The sequence below is a fragment of the Numenius arquata genome, chromosome 7 (genome assembly GCF_964106895.1).
Source record: "Numenius arquata chromosome 7, bNumArq3.hap1.1, whole genome shotgun sequence".
NCBI classification, from domain to species: Eukaryota; Metazoa; Chordata; class Aves; order Charadriiformes; family Scolopacidae; genus Numenius; species Numenius arquata.
In genome coordinates, this window is record NC_133582.1 from 56,234,824 (window position 1) to 56,256,339 (window position 21,516).

General features: G+C 38.4%; 1 protein-coding gene across 1 annotated transcript in view; it reads right to left on the minus strand.

The window, feature by feature from the left end:
* The window catches only part of HDAC9 (histone deacetylase 9), a 230,515-nt gene that overhangs the window by 92,230 nt on the left and 116,769 nt on the right, over nucleotides 1-21,516 (minus strand). The window contains exons 16-18 of the mRNA XM_074150909.1: nucleotides 16,461-16,568; nucleotides 4,176-4,231; nucleotides 3,846-3,933 (exon numbers count right to left, since the gene is read on the minus strand). Coding sequence (XP_074007010.1) covers nucleotides 3,846-3,933; nucleotides 4,176-4,231; nucleotides 16,461-16,568 — 252 coding nt within the window. The remainder of the gene's footprint in view (nucleotides 1-3,845; nucleotides 3,934-4,175; nucleotides 4,232-16,460; nucleotides 16,569-21,516) is intronic.

Consider the following 21,516-nt stretch of genomic DNA (forward strand, 5'->3'; position numbering starts at 1 on the left):
GATCTATGGTTTACAGAGCTTTTTCACAATTCTTGACAGAACACTAAACATAAGTGTATTCATTGATTTGCCAAGTTCCACTATTGAGGTCAAAGGCTCTGCGACCAGCTGAGTAAATTGGCTTTCTTGAAACATTCAGTTCAGTTAGCAGTCCCTCAGCAGTTAGATCCACATCAAAAGAGATGCCAGATGCAGAAAGGACTTCATACTTCATTTTTGCAAAATCATGACGGCAACAGTTGAAGACATAGGAATATGATCTCATTAGCTATTAAATCATCTGGCAGATAGGACGGTGCCTTCCACAATCAAGGAGTGACCTTGGCCAGTCTCCATATTTCAAACATTATATAATGCCAGTGAAAAGAAATTCTGTCATTAAATAAAATATTGAAAAAGAAATGCTGACAGTATATCTATGTAACAAAGGCTGATGATGTGGACTTTTCCTCTTTTTTTGTTTTGTTTTCACAGTTCTACTATTGTATTATGTGGTTAGACACAAGAAATTTCAGACATGAAAATGGAAAATCCACTTGCCTTTCAGCAAAAGAAAAGTGAGTGTTTTTTGTAAGTTTCTCCACTGGCATTTGTAAGAAGTTGAAAAATACAGATATTCTTGGTTCACCTCCTTTAATCTATCGTTTTGAAATTTCTAATTTATAAAGAGAATTCAGAAGGAGGACAAAGTACTCTGAATGGCAACGGTATCACCCAGACTGTATTTATTTTACAAACGCTAGGAGGTCTGAACCAAATTTAGTATCAGAGAAGCAATGGTCACATTTTCCTCAGGAAGCCTAGACTCCAGAAAGGTTCAAGTTAGGTGTACATTTCCAATGGCACAGCAAGCAGTGTCCATTGCTTGCGCTCCATGCCAGCTGATGCAGCCCATGACTTTCAGCTACATTGTTCAGGACTCTCTACACTGATCGAGTCTTACTTGTACTGCATTGTGTTTGACTTGGACCTCCTCTGGGACTTCTGTGGGACACTATTATAATGGTTACTTTGATTTTCTCAGTTGAAAGTGCTTGAAATAACATGAGGATGAAGTTACAGCCCAACTGTGGTCAGAGGTGCAAGGGAGCACACGCTGGTGTGAGGGTGTTGGAGATTTGAAGGCAACCAGCACAGTGTTAGAGGGCTCTGAGTGGCAAATGAAGTAAAATCTGGCATGTAGACTAACCCCAGATCCCATCCAGTCTTCAACTGCCACAGAATTAATTGGTTTACTGCAAAACAGATCCAGATCATGCTAACATACATGCAAGTATGGATGATGTTGGAACGAGGCCTGCAACAACCTGAGAAGTTATGTTGGCCATATAGATATATTTGCAGACACTACGACTAAAAGCATAATAAGATTTCAATTTCTGATTTTAATTAGTCTTTCTCTTCCATGCATATTTGGGGCTTTAGATATATTCTTGCTGTAACAGTTTTCAAATTAGAAGAAAAAATATTAAATAGGCATGTAGAGCTCTATTTTTTTTTTAATTATTATTCAAATCTCAAAGCTAGCTTTCTTGTCTAAACTTTAATTCCACCATGGGTTACTCTGTTTTGAAGAACAGTGACTTCTCTAGTTAGACAAAGGAATGTGTTGTTTAAGACTGTGGATGTTACCATGTGGGAAATGTGTTCATATTCTGCCCTTAGTAGATCAAATGTATTCAGGGTATATGTCAGTTCAAAATGGAGATTTATTCAAATGGTGGAACGAGGAAAGAAAAGCTGACAGTGAGGTCTTTTATTTTAGTGTAGAAAAAAATGAAGGAAATAGTAAAAATTAAAAAGTTAAGCATTTATATGTGAACACATGTAGCAGCTATGAAGACTACACTTAATTTCTAACTAGAGTGCAGTTTAATGTGTGGGATTGAATATTACTTTTTAACATTTACATTGTAGTAACATGTATAGCTGCTGACCAGCATGGGGTCCTGCTGTGGTAGTCACTATCAAAATATAGCCTTAAAGGTTAACTTCAAGTCTAACATCTGTAATTCCATGCCCTCCTTCAGATACCCGAAACTCCCTGTTGGTGGATATAAAGACATCACTATTGTTCATTCATTCAGTTTGGATTGTGATTTATCCATAGTTTGCATAAGTAAGAAATTTTCCATATGAATTTTTGTAGACCATTGCACTGACCATGGAGCAAACGAGGGACTGGACTGCAACTGCTCCAGGAATGAAGTAATCTGTGTCAGCCATATATTTCTCCCTTTTCACCAGCTGAGTTATTCTGGCCAATGGGACAGAGTCAGAGAAAGGCTGAGCACTCTCTGTCTACTTTCCTGGGTAAGGACAGGCAGACTCATAGGTAATCATTCGCACAGGTAATGATTTGCACATTTAACATCTCCTTGCGAAATTGAAGCTGAATTTCTAAGTGCTTATTGGCCGAGTAGGTCAAACGGAAGTGATTTCCCGATAAGGTGAATGTAACACTTACAGTCAAAAAGAGGTAAAAAGATTCACAAAATGCAAACTTTGAGTAGGTTTTTCTTATTAAAAAAAAAAAAAAAAAAAAAAAGAATAAACACAGAGTTCACTTTTGGCCAGCATTTACAACAGTAAAACTCAATGAACTGTAAGATTCAAGTCAGCAAACAGACGCAACATACAGTGGAGGCGAATTTTTCAAAAACACTGGTTTCTTGCAGTTTATAATTATGTTCCTAAGTGATAGTAGAACACTGAGAAATATTTGAAAAACATTCTAAGAATATCTAGTTTACCCATATACTCATTCTACCACTCATTTTTCACTTGTCATTCCCTCTCCCACACTCCCCCTTTCTCTGCTTCTCTTCAACAGCCAGTACGCATGTTTAACTGAACAAAAGTGCTAGATGGTAAGGCCATGACTTCACAATAAGATTTCATTATGAGTGCAGATATGAACAAGATTTAGACTATTAAGCCCCGCACTTCAAAAACCCTTTAACATATTTTGTCTTTAAATCTTTTATCACCTGCAAAAATTAATTAAGTGCAGATGTAACAGGTTAGGTTTTGATGCCAGGGTTCATTTCCTGTCTATGCTTTGTCAGACACCCTATTACACCTCCTCATGAACTGTAGGAAAACAAAAATGGTGCTCATAAATCAGCATTCAACTTTCCTTGGGCTGTGCATTGGGCTGATCCTTTAAGTGCAAGGCAGAGCTCCAATTCATTATTCATGAAAATAATACAGACAACATGCCAAATGTCATCTGCATTTAAATAATCCATTTGTTAAACATATTAAGTATTGTGTAAGAATGCCTTCTATTAAAATACAAGACTAATCCAATGAAGTGGATTTTTAATCACTTAGCTTTCCTTCAGGGAACCATCAAAAGCTGGCATACATGACTTGGAAAACTTCTTAGAGGGAATGACCTGTTGATTTGGTTAATAATATCAAAGTTACACAACAATTCGAATCATTGCTAGCTGGGGGAAGTGGCCAATTTGGTTACCAAAGCAACAACATTCTTTAAGGCACATCTGACTATTTAAAGTTTGTATTCTGTAGGGAAAAGTAAACTTGGGTTCTGTAGGGTTATTTTAACGGTGGAAGTATCAATTCATTTAAGGACCATAAAAGTTGCCCTGATCTGTGCCTTCTTCTCATTAAATTGCAGTTAACACCATTAAAGTGAAACATAGATGTTTATGGCTTCAGTACTGCCATCCTGGCTTTAATGAGTTCCCAAAATCAGAGGAAATGCACACCTTTATTACTTGTAGGTATTAAAAGCAGGAAAGTCTGACATATAAATACAAATTCATTATCTTTTATCTAGATGCACTGAAAGTGTGATGCTTGCCAAGAATACATACCAGATCTACAATCAATATCTTGCCTATATTTAGCTTGTCTCTCAAGTATTTGGCAGTAATTGCAATCGAATTAAAAAAGCAGAACCCCCTGTGGAATAGAGAAGAACAGAAATAAGAAAGCAAATCAGTCAGGAAAACAGCTATAAATAATGTTCAGAACATTTTAAAAAATGCTATATGATCTCTGAGGCCATAAATTTGCTTCTGGGAGTACCTAGAAAGCCTTTTCAGTCATCTGCTAACAATTACTGTTCTTCAGAGACATGCACAACGCAGGTGATTGCCAGTAACCTTAGTGCTCCAAGATGGGCAATATTCCCTGGTACTTACATGGCTGTTGATTCTTCAGCATGATGGCCTGGGGGCCTTACAACAGCAAAGCCATTCTGTAAGAACAAGATAGGTTTTCAATTATCAGCTTAAAAAAATACTTGACTCAGTGCAAAACAGAGCAGCAGGAAGACTGGATTGAAATCTATTAGAGGCTCTTGAGCACTTTTTCTGTCCAATCACCCTTTCATAGTACTGCCAGAAATAATATATTTGAGAACAGTGGCATATAAACTTATATAAATACACACATGCGCATACATACATACACACAGAACATGATCTAAAGAGGAGGAAAAAGGCAGGATGAGAAAGCTGTTGTTATCAATTCTGCTGTCTAGAATTCATATTTAAAAGGAAGCAGAGACCACTGATCCGTTTTTGATCTAAGTTAATGTAATCTTACATCGCTCCAGCTTGAGATGCTTCAAAATAAACATAGTTTGGGGTATATATTTTACATGATTAGTCAGTGTTGACCCTACTTTCTCTATGGACTAAATGATAAATTTAGACACATACACACATGTAATTCTTAACAGTAGAAAAAGGACGACAATGAATATCCCATATTTCTGCAAACCATAAATTAAACTTGGGAACCTGCCACGCTCACAAGTTTAATAGATTCCCTAAAGTCAATTTCTAACACACTTTCTGGAATTGTATATAAATTTCATAAAGTACAGCACTATCATCAGTGATGATCAAGGAATTTTTTGCCTCTAGAGTCACTGCAGATACAAGAAAAATGAAATTTCCCTCCTTCCAGTGTGGGTAAGGTAAAGGGAAAATGTAGAAGTACTGGCAAGGTAGCTCTGTTCAGGAAGCCAGAGTATGTATTCAAGAAGCAGTGTCTCATAAGGGTGTGTATCATAACGAATTTCTCTTAAAACAGTCAGGCTCAGGACGAACACCATTACTTCATCAAACTTACTCTTTATTTCAACTACTCAAGTCACTTAGTTTCTTCTATTCAGCTATATATTTGACATCAAATTAGTGACAATTAACACATACATAAAAATAAGAAGTTATAATCTGTGCATGAGTGTATCAGCCAAACTTGTATTTTCAAGCAGCCTCACACATAAATACAATGTGTATATAAATGGCTGCAAGACCAGCCAAGCATTGTGTCAAAGTTTCAGCTTATTCCCGTCTGAAGCAAACATGACAATCACTAAATTTTCACTCACATGGGTGTAAATGAGGAGGTACACGTTAATGGAGTTACATTAGTGCCTGTGAAATCCCATGAATGCGTGTTTGTATGTTCCTGTGCAATTGTCTACCTATGTTGTTTCACTGGCATTAATTTATAAACAAATACTACCAGGCTATCTCATATAATTTGCTGCTAAACATAATCCAAGCAGCCAGCTGCAAAGCTTTATGGAGTGTGGCCAAAGTTCTTTGGGACTTCAGCAAACTTAAACTCTAATGCAAAAGGAGTACATCTGTAAGAGTGGTTCTTCTGGCTACCACTTAAAGAATCTGGGGGATTTGACATCATGCCTTACTTTGCATTAAATTCCAAATTAAAAAAAAAAAAAAGGCAAGCAAAACCAAAAAAACTAAAGACAGAACAAACATATATGCTCATATTTATGCAGGCGTTCGTGGGGATGGAATATAAATTGCCTATAGATCAAACACACCAAAAAAAAAAAAAAAAAAAAAAAAAGGACCTTGCTGACTTCACTAATCTTCAGAACCAAACCAGCTTTACACTCTTAGCTATTCCTTATCTTTCTGAGCATTTTTAACATTTCCTTTTCACACACAATATGACTTAGAGAAGAATTCTGTGAAGAATTCTTTTGTAGAGTTTATGAAAAAACAAAGTATGTGTCTGCTGAGGAATGTACAGATAAAGAACTGAAAAAAGACTCAGAGAAGAGGGTATTACTAGAGAGAGGGCATCATGCTACCTGTATCTTGTTCTCTTGATATTTGTAAGAATTTGGAAAAAATCCATGCAAATCTCACAGCTGCCCCTGCTCAGCTCACAGCTCATTATCATCTAACTTTATCAGCATTCCCAAAAGATCAATATAATTAAGATTATTATCTCTGAGAGGATTTAAAGGGGCAATATAGAGACAGAAAAAAATCAACATTGCTCTTTTTGACAACATGACAGTTATGGTACAGGCTTCTTTTTCCTGTTCCCTGTGACAAGACTGTTTGGAAGCTCTGCTTCGTTATAGCTTGCTAATTTCTGGTATCAGGGCTTAAGTTAACCATTATTGTTCTCCATGAGCATGCAGGATGTTCACATCAGTTTTGTGACCGTTCTTTATATGTTTTGACACTACAAGAAGTTCAGTATTCACATAGGAAACTTTCTTTTTAAAACATACAATACTATTGTTAGATTGATGATATAATAGAAGCATATAAGCATATCATATAATCAAATTTTACCAAGCACTGAAAACTAGTTACCATACAGTATTAACAGCAACTTCTGTGCAATTGATAAAACACCTCATTTCTTCTTCTTTCCAACTTTGTATGAACACAGTGTACATTAGCACAACGGAACGTGAATTCATTTATTTAGGCAATATTTAAATACCAGACAGTGAGCTCAGAACAGTAGACAGAAAGGCAAAATCTGCTTTAAAGATAGAAAGACTAACACAGAGCAATATGTTGAAAATGAAGCCAACACACATAAATTCAAAGCATTTTTGTACAGAGCCTTATTTATACTAGGATACAGACACCTTTATGTGTAGACAGAACATTAAACTGACTGACAGACACGAACATTAGGAAAAGGATTCATGTCTGTGCCATTATATGATTACCTTTAGTTAAATTTGAGGATAAAGGGTAAAGCCTGAATAGAGATATTCTAAAACCTGTGCATATTTGAACAACGAACAAAAAGAAGTCTGCCCAAACTCAGTTTACAAAGAAGATCCGTTGCAGACAGACCCATTCGGTTGGATCTTTAATGAAAACTAAGAAATAATGTTATTCTTTTTCCACAGTAAGCTAAACATTCTCTTCTTTCATGAGTCCAAATAGGTAGCTGGATTCTTGATTTCCAAAGAACAGAGGCCTACATCCTACTGTAGCCTTTTTGTCTTTGGTGGTACAGTTGATTCTTTTCTGTGGTGTCCTGGGTTAGTGTTGGGCATCTATTATACTTATTATACCTGAACCTTTCTCAGACAACCATTCAAGAGAATACTGTAACACAGGTGGTTAGTCCAGGGCTTCAGACTGACCATCCACAGCAGAGTTCCACTGGTGTGTCTATGACACAAGGGGGTAAAACTAGATGTAGGCAATTTTTCCCTAGAGCAATATGTGGTGACTGTGGCAAGGCATAAATCACTCTTCCCTTTGGTTGGCAGTGAGGAGCTTGATCTGCCTAGAGTCCAAGTGGACTAAATACAACCCAGTCAGTCTGGCACTCCAGGCATGCTGAGACGCAGTGCATACCATCTTCAGCCTAATATTACTCTAGTAAAATCCTCTGGCTTTTTGTTGACTCCAAGAAAAGCCAGTGCCATGCAAGAAATAGCAATGAATCCCAGCAGGTACTCCAAGAGCACTTACTGAAACAGCAGAAGACTCAGATTCAACTCCTTCTTGAACATGGGAGTGAATTTTTAAATATTCTTCCCATACCTGTTTGTGTATTTAGATTATGTGGTCCATAAAGTAGATACTGAGACACATCTTTTCAGTCTGAGTTTTTTAACAATAGGTCTAGAGTCATGTTCTTTCTCATTTCTTATTCAAACTTATGAATCTTTACTTATTTCCTGCAGAGTAGCAGTCCTTCAGTAGAGGACAAAACACCACCACTGGATCTCAAATTTAAAATAAGACAGTTTTATACAGAGTATAAAAATGGATTCCTTCCAGTTGAAAAGATAAGAAATTTAAGCTCTTCTTGTATTTTAAGTTGTAAACACCTGTATGAAAGAGCAATGACATCTATCCCAACTACTCAAGAAGCAATAGCCACAAATTGAAACAGTGGAGGCTCCATCTAAAAGTAAGAAATTGTTCTTTTACTGTGAGTCTGACCAAGCAATAGAACAGGTTGCTCAGAGGGAGTCTCCATCCCTGGAAATATACAAAAGACATCTAGACGTAGTCCTGGGTAACTAGCTCTAGGTCTCCCTGCTTGAGCACCAGGGTTGGACCGGATGACCTCCTGAGGTCACTTCCAACATCAAATGTTCTATGATTCTGTGATTCTATTCAGAAGTTCATAACCTTTAAAAAAAGGCTTTCAGGAAAATGGGTGTAATCCCTAGTGATGAGAAAATTTCTTGGTAGAACTTTGTTCCATGCACTAGCTAATTGCAGATGCACACATTGGTAAGGACAGCTTTCTCAGGAGCCTCTCTGTATTTCATATGGAGAACAGGTACCTAACTCAGGGTCTGGATTCCACAGTTGAAGCTCAACATTCTCCTAAAGTTAGGTGTTAAAGTTTCTATTTTCTACATGTATAAATCCCTTAATCTATCTAGCCCTTAGGTCTTAAAATTAGCAGTGCTTAAACATGGCATTTTTGGACATTCACTTGTTTTTAATGGAAAGGTTTTATTTTTGCTTCAATGTGCACAGGCTTCAAATGAAAAGAAAACCACTTCATTTCTTTGTAGAAACTTCTTGAGTTATTATAAGAAGTCTATCCATTCCACTGTCAGAATTAATATTTCTTATGTTTTATATATATACAACTTTGTGTCCTTAAAAAGTTATATAAATCCCCATTTCTTTAAATTTGAAAGGTGCTCCATACAATGTATCTGACAGGGTGTAACCCCTGAAGTGGCCTTAGTGCCATCTTTACCCCTGCTTAGTTAACTCCTACAATAACAAACATCAGGCCTGCTTTAAGTCTCGGCTGCCTACAACAACCCCCTTGCAATTGGTACCCTGAAGAAGGTGATTGATAACCATATTCTTGCCATCGTTTCTTATGCTGTGACATGATCCCAAGCCATGCCATCCAGCAGGGAGGGTAAGCACAAGAGTGAGTGGCGTAAGGCGGAGGCAATCCTCAGGTACCCATTTAGGACAATTTTACAGGCTATTCATACTGCCAGAGCAGGAGCCAGTATCTGGCCCTGGGGGTCTACGAATGCAGTGAACAAGAACCCATGATTTAACAAAGCAGTATTAGCAGCACATAGATTTGCCAAGAAAACAGTAATGGACATGAGGGAATACCATTTTGTCTTGCAGAGGAAGCTAGTACAGGCCAAGAACACAGAAAAGGACATTAAACATTTAACTCTGTGACGGAAACAAAGAGTTCCCTGTCTGCTTGCCTGAAGGTCTCAAAGGATAACACCCGAATATACACATGAAATATTGGTGCTTGCAGGGTAACTTAGATACAACTGTGATGGCCCGTTTAGCCACAACTAGTGTTAACTATATTGGGAAAGAAAGCAGACAAAAAGTTTTAAAAAGAGAGTGGTCACGGAGATAAGCTATGTACCATACATATCATTAAAGTTGAACTGCTATATAAAATAATAACAGTCATTCAGGTATAAATATAACCATAATTGTTGGGATAAAGTATGTAAGAGCTGGTTCCATATAAAATTTCGTAACTTTGTAAAAGCAAAGAATACAAACTACTATCTCAAAGACTTCATTGGTAACTTTGATCGATGGCTTTTGTCAATCATATCTTTAACACCAGTAAAATAAGCATTTGTTACTGTTTCTTACACATTATGCATTGTTAAAAATGCCACACATTGCTCAGAATTTTTTTTAAGGCAGGGGGAGGGTGTTACAAGGCTGAGGGTGAGACAGGAAGGTAGAAACAAGAAAAGGGCAGAGCCTGAGAGTGCACTGTCCAGGAGGCACCTGCACACCGAGCACTTCCCAGGAAAGGAGATTTTTGTAGGTAACCAGAGGAGCTGTGTGGGGTTTGGTGTTGTTCAGGCGGGCATGGAAATCTGCTGGCCTGAAACTTTACTGGAGGTAGGATACTGTGGGACTAGAAAGACATTTATTTTCAGATCTTTTTGTTGGTCTTTAGAAAGATATTTCATTTTAGTTTTTGTTCTAAGAAAACACAGCAGTAGAGCTGTGAAAGACGACTGAGTGGTTTTTGTACAGAACACTTTTATGACTTGAAAACTAAGAGCTTGGGGGGCGGAAGGGGTTGATTAAGCTAATTTTGCTTATTCACTAGATTAGTACAGTTACCATATGATGATTCCTCCATAGCCCTGTGTGACAAAGACCTTGAGAACAGTAATAACCACCTTCATTTAGAATGAGAGTTTCAAGTTCAATGTAAGTTATCCACAGATCATACAAAGACATCAGAGCAGCAATAACCAAGCGCAGGAGGTTTATTTTGGTATTGATTCAACCTGACGTATCAGAAAGAACCATCCCAGGAACGTATCAGATTCTGGTTTGGAGGAAACTCATTTCAGCTGCTTTCATTCTGTTAAATGACCCCTAACTACCAACAGGCCAACCCTACACGTGTGTGCCCTCATGCACACATACATACATATGATAAGGTAGAGAAAGGGCTTGTGCTTCACTCAGTTCAGCTGAAGTGGATGTTCAAGACAGTGTCAGACCATGCTTTTAACTTATGTGACTTTTTTCTTGAGTGTTCATTTGCGAAAATGCTTCTTAATTCACTCAAACTTTTTTTCAAAATAGGGAATAACCATACAGATATTATCAGCTCTTTATAGTTTATTGTGTAGGTCTCATCTGTTTCAAATTAAAAATATATGGTGCTTATGTGTTTCTGTCATGGAAAAGAGTGCTACCATCACCAACATTGACATATTTAAAGGATATGAAAAGTAAACTAGACAGTAATCCTTATTATGGGCACTGTACTTAAAATAATTAATTCCAGCTTATATTATTGCTGAATGGGGTCATCTGAGGCTGAAGAAAACCATTTCAGAAATTTGGATTTTCAGAAGTTCCATGATCTGTTCTGGCACTGAGTTGCCCATGACAGTGGAAAGTCATCTTCCATTGCAAAAAGAGGTTCTTGTTAGGTATACTCTTTTTAAATTATATTTTTCACTGATACTTTTTTTTTTTTTCCTGACAGTCAATTGTAAGATATTAAGGGACAGCCAGGCAAATTTAAAATTTGTTATCAGAAAAGAAGTTAAGACACATTTAGTGTTCACAAAACAGCACACAATAAAACAATCATTACAAGAACAAATAACATTTTGAAGAACATTATTCAACAAAGTATAATTACTGCAAAATTGTGACACTACCATAATCAACTATCGGATTCCAACTTCTTAAAAATAGTAGAAACCATTTATTAAACACCTAATACATGGTAACAAAAAAGTGGCAGCATCAGCATGAGTAATTTGGTTAACAAAATGGAAATATCAGCAACCTAACCTCTTTCAGAAAAAACAATAATTTGGCAAGCTAAGACCTAAAGGTGAGATTCTCTGCAGGCTCTAAGAGTGATAAATGAAATCTGAAACTCAAGAGAGACCACAGATGCAGAAACCCTCCTTTATTTCCCTCTAAGACTTGTCTAATGTGGGGTTTGGATGACCTCTGCACTCATCCAGTTCAGCAGCAGGAGGGCAGCGCCTGCTGCGCAGGACAGGCGGGTGCAGGCAAGGGGAGAGTCTCTTTGTGCCCAGCTGCCTGGGCGTGAAGTAGCGGGGAGGGAAGGTGAACTGAGCTGAGCATCAGAACCAATATAAAGCAAGCAGCCGGGCTGGGCTGGGAAATAAATGGGAAAGCAGGACAGGACAGCATCTCCCAGTGCCACCAAGCCATTAGACCACACGCTCCTGAAATCTGCCTTGATATTGCAGGGCAGTGACTGGGACGCTGTGAGTTGCAGAGGCAGAGCTGCCTTCAGGTCTTACAGGATGCATGTCACACCCTGAGCCTCCAAATGTACCATTTTCTTTTGCAACATGATTCCAGCACATCCTTATTTTCCTGTGGCAACGTGAGAGAGGAAGGCAATCCTTAGGAGACACTTCCAGGGAAGAAAGGCTCGCTCTGCAGATGCAGATCTTTTAAGGCTCTCTTTCTAATGGTACAATCATTAGGTAGAGGCTAGAGACAATTCCAAGTTCACAAGCTATACTACATACAAGAAATTATATGCAGGGCCTACCTGTATTTCTTCCCCAAGCCCCAAGGAATATATCATAAGACTTCCCTTATCTGTTAAAAATATTTATGAGATATAGCTAATGACTGCAGTGGAATTATGGTCACCCAATTCCACATACTCCACTCGTCTAAAGATCTGTGGTCAGCCAGCAGATTATTAAAAAAAACCGTCTACATCCATCATATGTATAAATAAATGAACGAAAAGGGAAAAGCATTGCATTCGACTCAGTATAACATCCCACATCATATCATATATTTCAGTGGTGTTAGTCTTTATTCTCTATTAAATGTTATCACAAAAGTTTATCAAATGGAATTCAATAAGTGTTCATTATATTATTAAACAACCTCCCCAAATCTTTAATTTCAATTGTTTGATATAATCAAATAAAAAACATCCAGATTAAGACTCCCCAGAGAAGGGACAATTTGTCTTGATTTAAAAAAAACCAACCCTGCAGTAGTCTACTATTACGGCAGCAGTAGAATTTCAGTAAACCCTATTGTTTTGTATCCTTAGCACTGTCATATTGATGCTTTCCCCATTAGTCAAGGAGATCAAAGAAACCTGATGTCTCACAAGTGGTTTGAACTACAGGGAAGAGAACTCTTAGCTCCTGATCAGTTTTTGAACACTGTCCAAATCAGATGAACAAAATGTTGCTGTTCTCAGATGAGACCTGTGTGAAATGGGACTGATAGTCTCAGGAAATTCAGAATAAAGTAAAGAACCTTTTGCCTTGTGTATGAGTTTGACTCATTCCCAGCTCTGTAGTGAATCTCTCAATTGTTCTGCAGACTTTCATAATTTATTTTGTAGTCTCAACCCTTTTCTTAGCAGCATGAGCCTATAGTTCAAACCTACTGCTATCACTCAATGCAACAGCAAGTGATATCAGTAGAGACCATGGAATAGGCATAAATATTGAAATGTCCTGTCCTTCCCAAAATGGGCTTTAAATGTCAGATGATGTTCAGTACAGGGCAATTAATATTTTTTAGTTTTTACACTCTAGCTAGGCAGTGAAGACATTTATCTTCAGGATTGCAACTAATTTGTTTTTTAAATTAATTGAATAAGCGTCCATAAAATAAACTATTATATTAATTTTAATTTTAGGAAAATCATTTTAGATTTTTTACAACACATATATTAATTTATCAAACTGTAAGAAATATTTAGGCTGCTCACACCCAACTACACTGACAAATCTGATAATTCTCATGACAGAAAAGCACCGTTTCTCATTTCTGAGGATTCTGATCTTGGACTTTATCAATGCTAGATAGTTTTACTCTGAGGTTATCCTAATATTGCCGTGGCTGTTTCAGAAACAGGCATCTGTGATTCTCCAGTGCAGTGGGAAGATAGTCTGCTGCCTCCTCTGCTGCAATCTGGAGCACTGCCCTGTGGGATGTCCTTGCTGTGTATTTTAAGTCTGCCGCTGTGAACTTGAGGACATGCAGCTCTTCTCAGGGAACTGTGGGATTTCAGAACAAATCAGTGTGTCCTGTCTCATAATTAATTTTTTTTTTTTTCTTAAGATGACACCAAACTGACAGCGCACCATCTGATAGCAATCCATGATGGTAAACTTCCAGGGAAAAATTACAACATGTTTCTCTACTACTCTCATGTTGCTGTTTACATGTTGCAGAGCTGTTAGAGCTTACACACAATACTTGGAAGGCATTTTTTTGTCATCCAAAGATTCTGAAGCTGCAGCAGATCATTTCAGATTCCCATCAGAGCTTAATCCTCCCACTCAGTGCTCACAGTACAGGCCCCAAATTGTTGCTTCACATGCATATTTGCTCAATGAATATGCATGGAAGTGGTCAGCTTTACTTACTTCCCCTCAGATTTTCACAAATACATGACAGAATTGTCATTTTCCCTATAATAGAAACAGCTGATCAAGGCAACATGTATGTTTCTAGAGGAAAAACAACAGCAAGATGGAAAAGCAACTTGTAAAGTCTTAAAGGTAGATAGAAACATACAGATCTGTGGGGCTAAAATCTCATCCTGAACACCACGTAGAAAAGTCCAGAATACACTGCAAAAATCTCCCTAATGTCGTGTACCATATGAGGGTATTGGGAGCAACTTGCCAGCAAAACCCAGGTTTGTATGGATGCGGTGACAAAGCAAACATAGAAGGACTCTGCCAAAATAGCTAATGTTAGGATCAGTGCATTTCCAGAACTTATGCTAACATGCTTTTTTTCTGTCATTCAGGCCTTAATAACCTTTCCACAACCTTAAATTATAAATACCACATGCAGATTGTTAGTTCATACAGTTGGCATGGTTGCTTGCATGTAGGTCATTGGGCTTCATGCTGGAAGTATAGGAGCAGGTTAGATAAACACCTATCAGGAATGGCGTGAGTATTCACGGCAAATCCTTTCCATTCATGTTTTCTTGGTTATTTGGTGTGGACCAACTATTTGTCACGTCTATTGAACAATTACCTTTCCTGTGTCTCAACTAGAGGTTGCATGAGACTGCTTCAATTCTCTGTAGACAAAGATTCTATTTAGGATCAACAATAATTTTACAGTAAACTACAAACTAGTACTAAATTTAAAATATTTGTTTACAGACTGTTGCAATGCCAGTAGCAACCAAGGTCTCACAGTGGCTGATGTCTGATTCTTTCCAGCTGCCCATCATATACACATAAACAAACAAACAAACATTCACACTGTGGAAAGACACCACATATGTACAGAGGTAAGTGGTAAAGATTCTTCAGCAGACCCTGCTCATGTCAAGTGCACACATGGCATACCTCATTATTCTTATCAAAAAATGATTGTATATAGCCTTAGAGACTGACATATGTATGAACAAAGGTAAAAACTAGTTAAAAAATCCTTTTTCACTTTCATTAGACCCGTTGGGTGGGAATAATGTGCAGTGAGTTGTGTATTGAATCCTACTGGGCCCGAAAAGCTTAATGGGGATGAAGTACCCATCAGAGAGGATGTACAACAGGATCCCATATGATGTGCCCTGTCCTTGATCTGAGATTTCAAAATTTGTACATTTTGTGTAGTACCTGGCTAGTGATTTTGGTGTCTGAATATGGAAGCTTAGTAACCACATTTGATTGAGTCAGAGCTATAGTACTGCATTTCACCTGAGCACACTGTCATTTATGTACCTATATATTTTATATCTATGTATATATACACATAAACATAGTGTCCCTCCCTAAATATGTAGCTAATGTATTTTGACTGAAATAAGACAAATATACAGGAAGAAAATTCTCAAGTTCGAATACATTTTTGAATTTTAAAAATCATCATACAATTCTAATTCTAAAATATATATTTCTATCTTGGCTTTGGAAACAGGACTGAATCCATTAGTATTTGGACTGGAAAGTGAATAAACGGTTTCATTAAGGAGACATGTTAGCTCCAACAATGTTTATTGGGGCAAGCCTGCACTCTGGCTGCGTATGGTGTACCTTTAAATAGGGCTGTTAAAATACCAAATAAAATGTCAAAGTCCGTCAAGTCTGGAGCTTTTATAAATTGTTTAGACTGGGGATAATTTGGGTTTTGTACATCATGCCTTGCAGATCAGGCGGCAGGGAGATAGGAGAGGAAAGGGGGCCAGGGAGAAGAACGCGGGGCGGACAGCCGGGCGGAAAGGCACCTCCTGGGCCATCGCTCTCCTCAGCAGCCGCCTCCCTCTTCCCCCAGGCCTGCTTGTGCCTCCCCTCTCTCTGGGTGGCATCCTGGGGTTACGTACGTCACCAAACAACCATAATAAAAAAACCCCAACATATTAAAAAAATTCACTTCAAAAGGCAGTGCCGCAGCCACTTGCCAGAGATGTGCATGATATGAGTACCTTCACCTCAGGCTGCGGCACCCACCACCGCTTCAGCATGTCGAGGCCTGGACGAGCCACCCGGGCTGCCACACCTCGGTGGCCATTCTCCTGTCCTCCCGGCCCTCCTCCCACACCTCGGTGGCCATCCTCCCATCCTCCCGACCCTCCTCCCGCCATCCTCCCCGCAGCAGAGCGGTGGAACAAGGCCTTGCCTTCAGCCCCCCGCTGTTCGGCCGCCCCGGCTCTCCCACCCACGGCGCGGCCCCGGACCTCACCTTCAGCTCCCGGGAGGCCACGCGGGCCGCCAGCTCGATGACACAGCCCACCGCCATGCGTGCCGCCCCGGCCGAGTGCAGCTCGTTCCAAACGGTGTCACTGTCCACCTGAGCAAACAGCCGGCCCCGGGAGGAAGGCAGGGGAGAGAGGGAGAGAGGGAGAGGGAGAGGGAGAGCATGAGAGAAAACAAACCCGTGAGGGAGGGCTGGCAGCGTGACAGCCCGTGTACAATAACATCAGTCTTCCGTCCTGGCCAGCTGAAAGGCCTTCTGGACATGGCTTTGCTTATGCTTTTGCTCTGCACGGGCTTCTCCAATGGAAACACATTCCTGTCATGCCTCGCTGCCATTCCCTGTTTAGATTTCTCATTACAAACAGCGTTACATCGGCCGGGCTGGGCCTGCTCGCCGGCCGCCAGATGCCAGCGGGGGGGACGGGGACCTGCCAGCGCCGGGACAAAGCATCTGGAGGGGACGGCCACCGCTGCCTCCAGCAGCCGTCACAGGCAACCCGTGCCACCAGAACTCACCAGCAGCTCAGGTCATCACCCCCTTTTTTTTAAAAAAAAAAAGCCAGCAGCAAGCACTTGCCTTTCCTACTCAGGCAGGAGTCGTTTTTAAGCGACTGAAATCAGCACTATTCAATATTTAGATTAATTTCAGTAGTCACTATTGCCACAGACAGAAAATAAAATGAAATAAAATAAAGCGCGACCCTTGCTGCATCTCCAGTTTTGACAAACTGATAATTTTTGGCTGAAAGGCTTCAGGTCCCACTTTGTAAAAGATGAATGTGGTCATTTAAAGCAGAGAAAATTATCTTTTGCACCCTATAAATAAGGAAGTGTGACAATTAAAACATTAAATGACTACTATATAAAATATAAAGATAAAATATTATGAAGGAAATATAAAGACAGCTAAGCAGCACCACTCTACAGCTTCAATAGGTATGCTGAAATTTCACTTTTGAAATCTATTTTTAGTAACTATTTATGTGCAGAAACATACCAGAAAATATAGGTGAAATGTTGGATATCCCTTATACGATATTGTGCCAAGCAGACATGATGGTGTGAAATAGTCTGAAAAAGTCATCCAAAGAGACAGCCAGACTTCCTCGATGCTCCATGGGAAGTGCATTTAATTGTATCATACCGTACAAATTTATCATGAAAAGAAAAACGTTTAGGGATAGACAAAATACTGTGGCAGATGCTATTTGGATAACTTCCAAGCACACTGAGACATGTTTTCAGTTTGAACCAGAAGCTTCTGTTCCTAATTTCTTCTTTTTTTTTTTTTAAAAAAAAAAAAAAAAGGGAAAAAAAAAGAAGGAAAGAAAGAAACCAAGTAATTGAAAATGGATGCAACTGCTACTCAACTCTGGAGGTTCTGAGGAATTTCTCTGATTAGTCATTTGAAACAGAAAGAAGCTTGATCTTCTCTACACCTGTCAAATGTCTTCGCCATTACTGTTACAATAATATTATATTTCAAGCTACTAAAGTGATCTTATTTTTCAGTGTACTGGACCTGAGTTTTCTATCATTTTGATCAGTTTTGTGCGCATTCAGCAGAACTAATGAAAATAGTTCATATTCACAATAGACCTGAATAAGAAGACTGAATTTTCCTCATGAAGTTTACAATAACAGTAATAACAGCACACTGTGTTTTCACCTGAGAAACTCAAAATGTTATACATTCTGTTACACAATTAAGCATCATCAGGTTGATATAAGATGATTTGTTATGTTTGTTTTGCAGATTGATAGCTTGAGATTTAAAGAAATTATGTAGCTTTCCCAAAGACGTATGCAAATCAATAGGTAAATAAGAAAATTGCAAGAAATAAGAAAGAAACCAAATAGTAGAAAAAATAATGGCATATTTAACATGAGGCAGACCTTCAGGTTGTCCCTCTACTGCTTTAAAGCAACTGTGAATCAATTTTCATTTTTAAAACAAATAAGGAGATAAATAAGTAGAGGTCATCGGTTAAATCAATTTAATCAAACCATAATAAAGTTTGAAAAATACCGTGCAGTACTTTAAATAAAGAAGTATCAACAAGAGGGCTGGGAGGGAGTGTTTCTTACCATTTTTATGGCTAGCAAATTAAGGTTAACATAAAGGAGTGGCTGATGAAAATGATTCAATGGCAGCTGCTCGGTACACCAGGGCACAAGCAGGAGCCTGCATCCTCAAAGGGACTATGATTCATTTCCAGGAAGGCCGATTAAGTTAAAATTGTAACCACAGCTTGAGAGTACCCACCCTTCAAGACAGTTGTCTGCTCTGACACATGAGACGGCAGTCTCTCCAACCGCCAAATGCTGAGTATTGGCCAGGATACAGCATTTATCATTTTCTGCTTTTCAGCCGAGTGTGAGGAGACTGATCTGGGACAATAAGACCAAATATCTTCCACTGAAAAACTTCCTTCAGACCACTTGAATGACTGCTACCTAATTTTACCCAGACTGGAAGTAAAAACAGGCAATCAGGAAACAAAACAGCGTTTCCTGAGGAATTTTCAAAAATGACCACCTAAATGTACGCTGGAAATTCAGGATATTTTAGCTGATCTCTTGGGTGTACTACATGTGACAAATGGAAAATTCTCAAAGACAGAGATAGCCAACTGAAGCTGCATTTCTTAGTGCACGGTTATTATAATACAAGAAAACTAACATAAACATATGAATAATTCCCTGAAAAGGCACAGTGTTAGAAACTTAGATGTCAAATTCTATTTCATAATCATGCAAAATTCAGACTGAATTTCTGAGAAATATCTCATGAAGAACAACTTATAAAAACTTTAATTCTACAGCCAACACTTTAGCAGTAATGACTGGAAAATACCATCCCACTCTGTATTATATCTCTATTAGTGCTATGTATAGCCTTAAATGTTTCAGGTGTTTAAACATTTTCTTTTAGTGTTACTCAATGTTTACTTTATAAATTGCTGTTGAAATACTGTGATATAAATGGTAAGCCCATTAAAATTACAGCTACTAACTGTCCCAGTTGTCAAACTGTATACGCAATGAAGCTATGTAAAATCCTACTAGATATGCTTTTCCTTATTCATGTGAGATGAAATGGTTGGATTTTACGCAAGTAAACGGAATAGGATTAGACACTCTTTCCTGGTTCTAGTTCATGTATATATCACATATATCTCACAGCCTATCTAGACCCTAAGTATGCATGAATTTGTGATAAATGTGATGCTTTCTGAAACACAGACTATGAAAAAGTCAGATGGAATTTTATAATAGGTTATTTTTGTTCTGCAAGTGCTTTGGAAGAGCCAAAAAATTCAGTAAAAATCCTATCTTGATTAGGAGGGTTTTTTGGAAAACATTAAACAAAATTTACATAAAATACAGTATTTGTAGCTTAATTCTAACAAAGAATCTTAGCCCCCATTTTTCTCCTGCTTAGTTATAGATATTATTTTCATTTAGGAGTCCTTCAAAAAAATTGTCAAGGTAGAAAAAGGTTCTGAATATCTAAGCAAATTAAAAAGAACATTTTTTAAATCTTCAAAATGTCAACGTTAAACTATGAGCATACTCCACATTTCGTTATCGAAAACCCTATCGCTACTGCAGCTCTTCAAAGAAGGATTGTGCACGATAACGCTGAGAGCCAGAAAACACGAGCCCTCTCTGAACGCTGACTTTCTAACACACATATGGATTTACTTCCCTCCGAGTTTCCTGAATGAGCACTGTAGGTTGTAGGCTTTTTCAAGTACATCTAGTATAGCTCAATCATTGGCATGTGTAGGAAAGCTAATACTCTGTAAAGCTACAGATGATAGAAATTAAGCTACCTGTCCCTGAAGTGGATGTAGAGGCATTAAAGAGGAAGGGAATGACTTAAGAAATGAAAAGAAATGTAGGTAGCTTTTCCTGACTGAATGCAACTAATGTTTCAAGGCCTGTGTGCAGAAATTCCCTGTTTTGTGCTACAAAAAGAACTTGATATCAATGCTTCCTGCAAGAAATATCTATGTGATAACTTGATTTTCACAATGAAGACTTTAAGCATATTGAAAACAAGCTAAGAAATGAGAAATCTCGCAGCAGAGATGTTTCAGCAGCTAGAAAGCTTCCCCCCTCACAATTGGAATATTTCATATTAAGGAAGACGGACTCTAAAGTTTGAAAGTTACCAACTCCTTATGCTGTGCTCAGGTTGTGGCACACGTATGTGAAGGTGGAGAGGAAGGATATAGAAATACATCTGACACAGAGATTGTATACTTAAGGCCTTTCTGAAATCACTGCAGTTGCTGAAACTGGAAATGTTACTTGTCCTGGTATTTACATTTATTTGGAACCTATCTCAGAGAGGCAAAAAAGTGGCATGAATAATAATGATAAAGAATTTTTAAAAGATATTTATGACTGCCTTTTGTTTTACCTGTCCCTTTCCCTGCTAGAGAACCTCTTCACTCATCCTCTGTTTCAGTCCTCCTTCCTCCGGAAACCTCCTGGGATCTGCCTAATGGTCACTGGATCCAAGTTCTACTGACCAGAGATGCTCATCACAGTCTGACACAGCGTTCCATTTTTCACACCCTGAAGGGTGTATTCATCTGTGTGAGTTATTTCTCTTTCTGAAATAATTATTGCAAACTCTGAAGTGGCTGTAAATACATATCCACTGATAACTATATGGCAATGTAAAAGACAGCCCAAGCTACTACTTTGGGGTGGATTCTGACAAAGCATCATAGAGCTTGACACTCTTTCTCTCTCTCTTACACACACATACACATAATTTGCTATTTAACGTAAATCCAGCTTCCCCAGCAGAATTCTGATTTCATTCCTAAAAGGAATTTAAAATATACTGACTTGCTCATCCTGCTCTGCATTCTCTGCACAACTGTTGCCATCACAAAAATCAAAAACAGTCCTCCTAGAGTTACCACATGTCCCTACCAGAGTTGCTCTATTTATTCGCTGAGAATAGTTCAAAAATGCAATCTGTCATCTACCTGTTCATGGAAATTTTAACTTGTGATGAT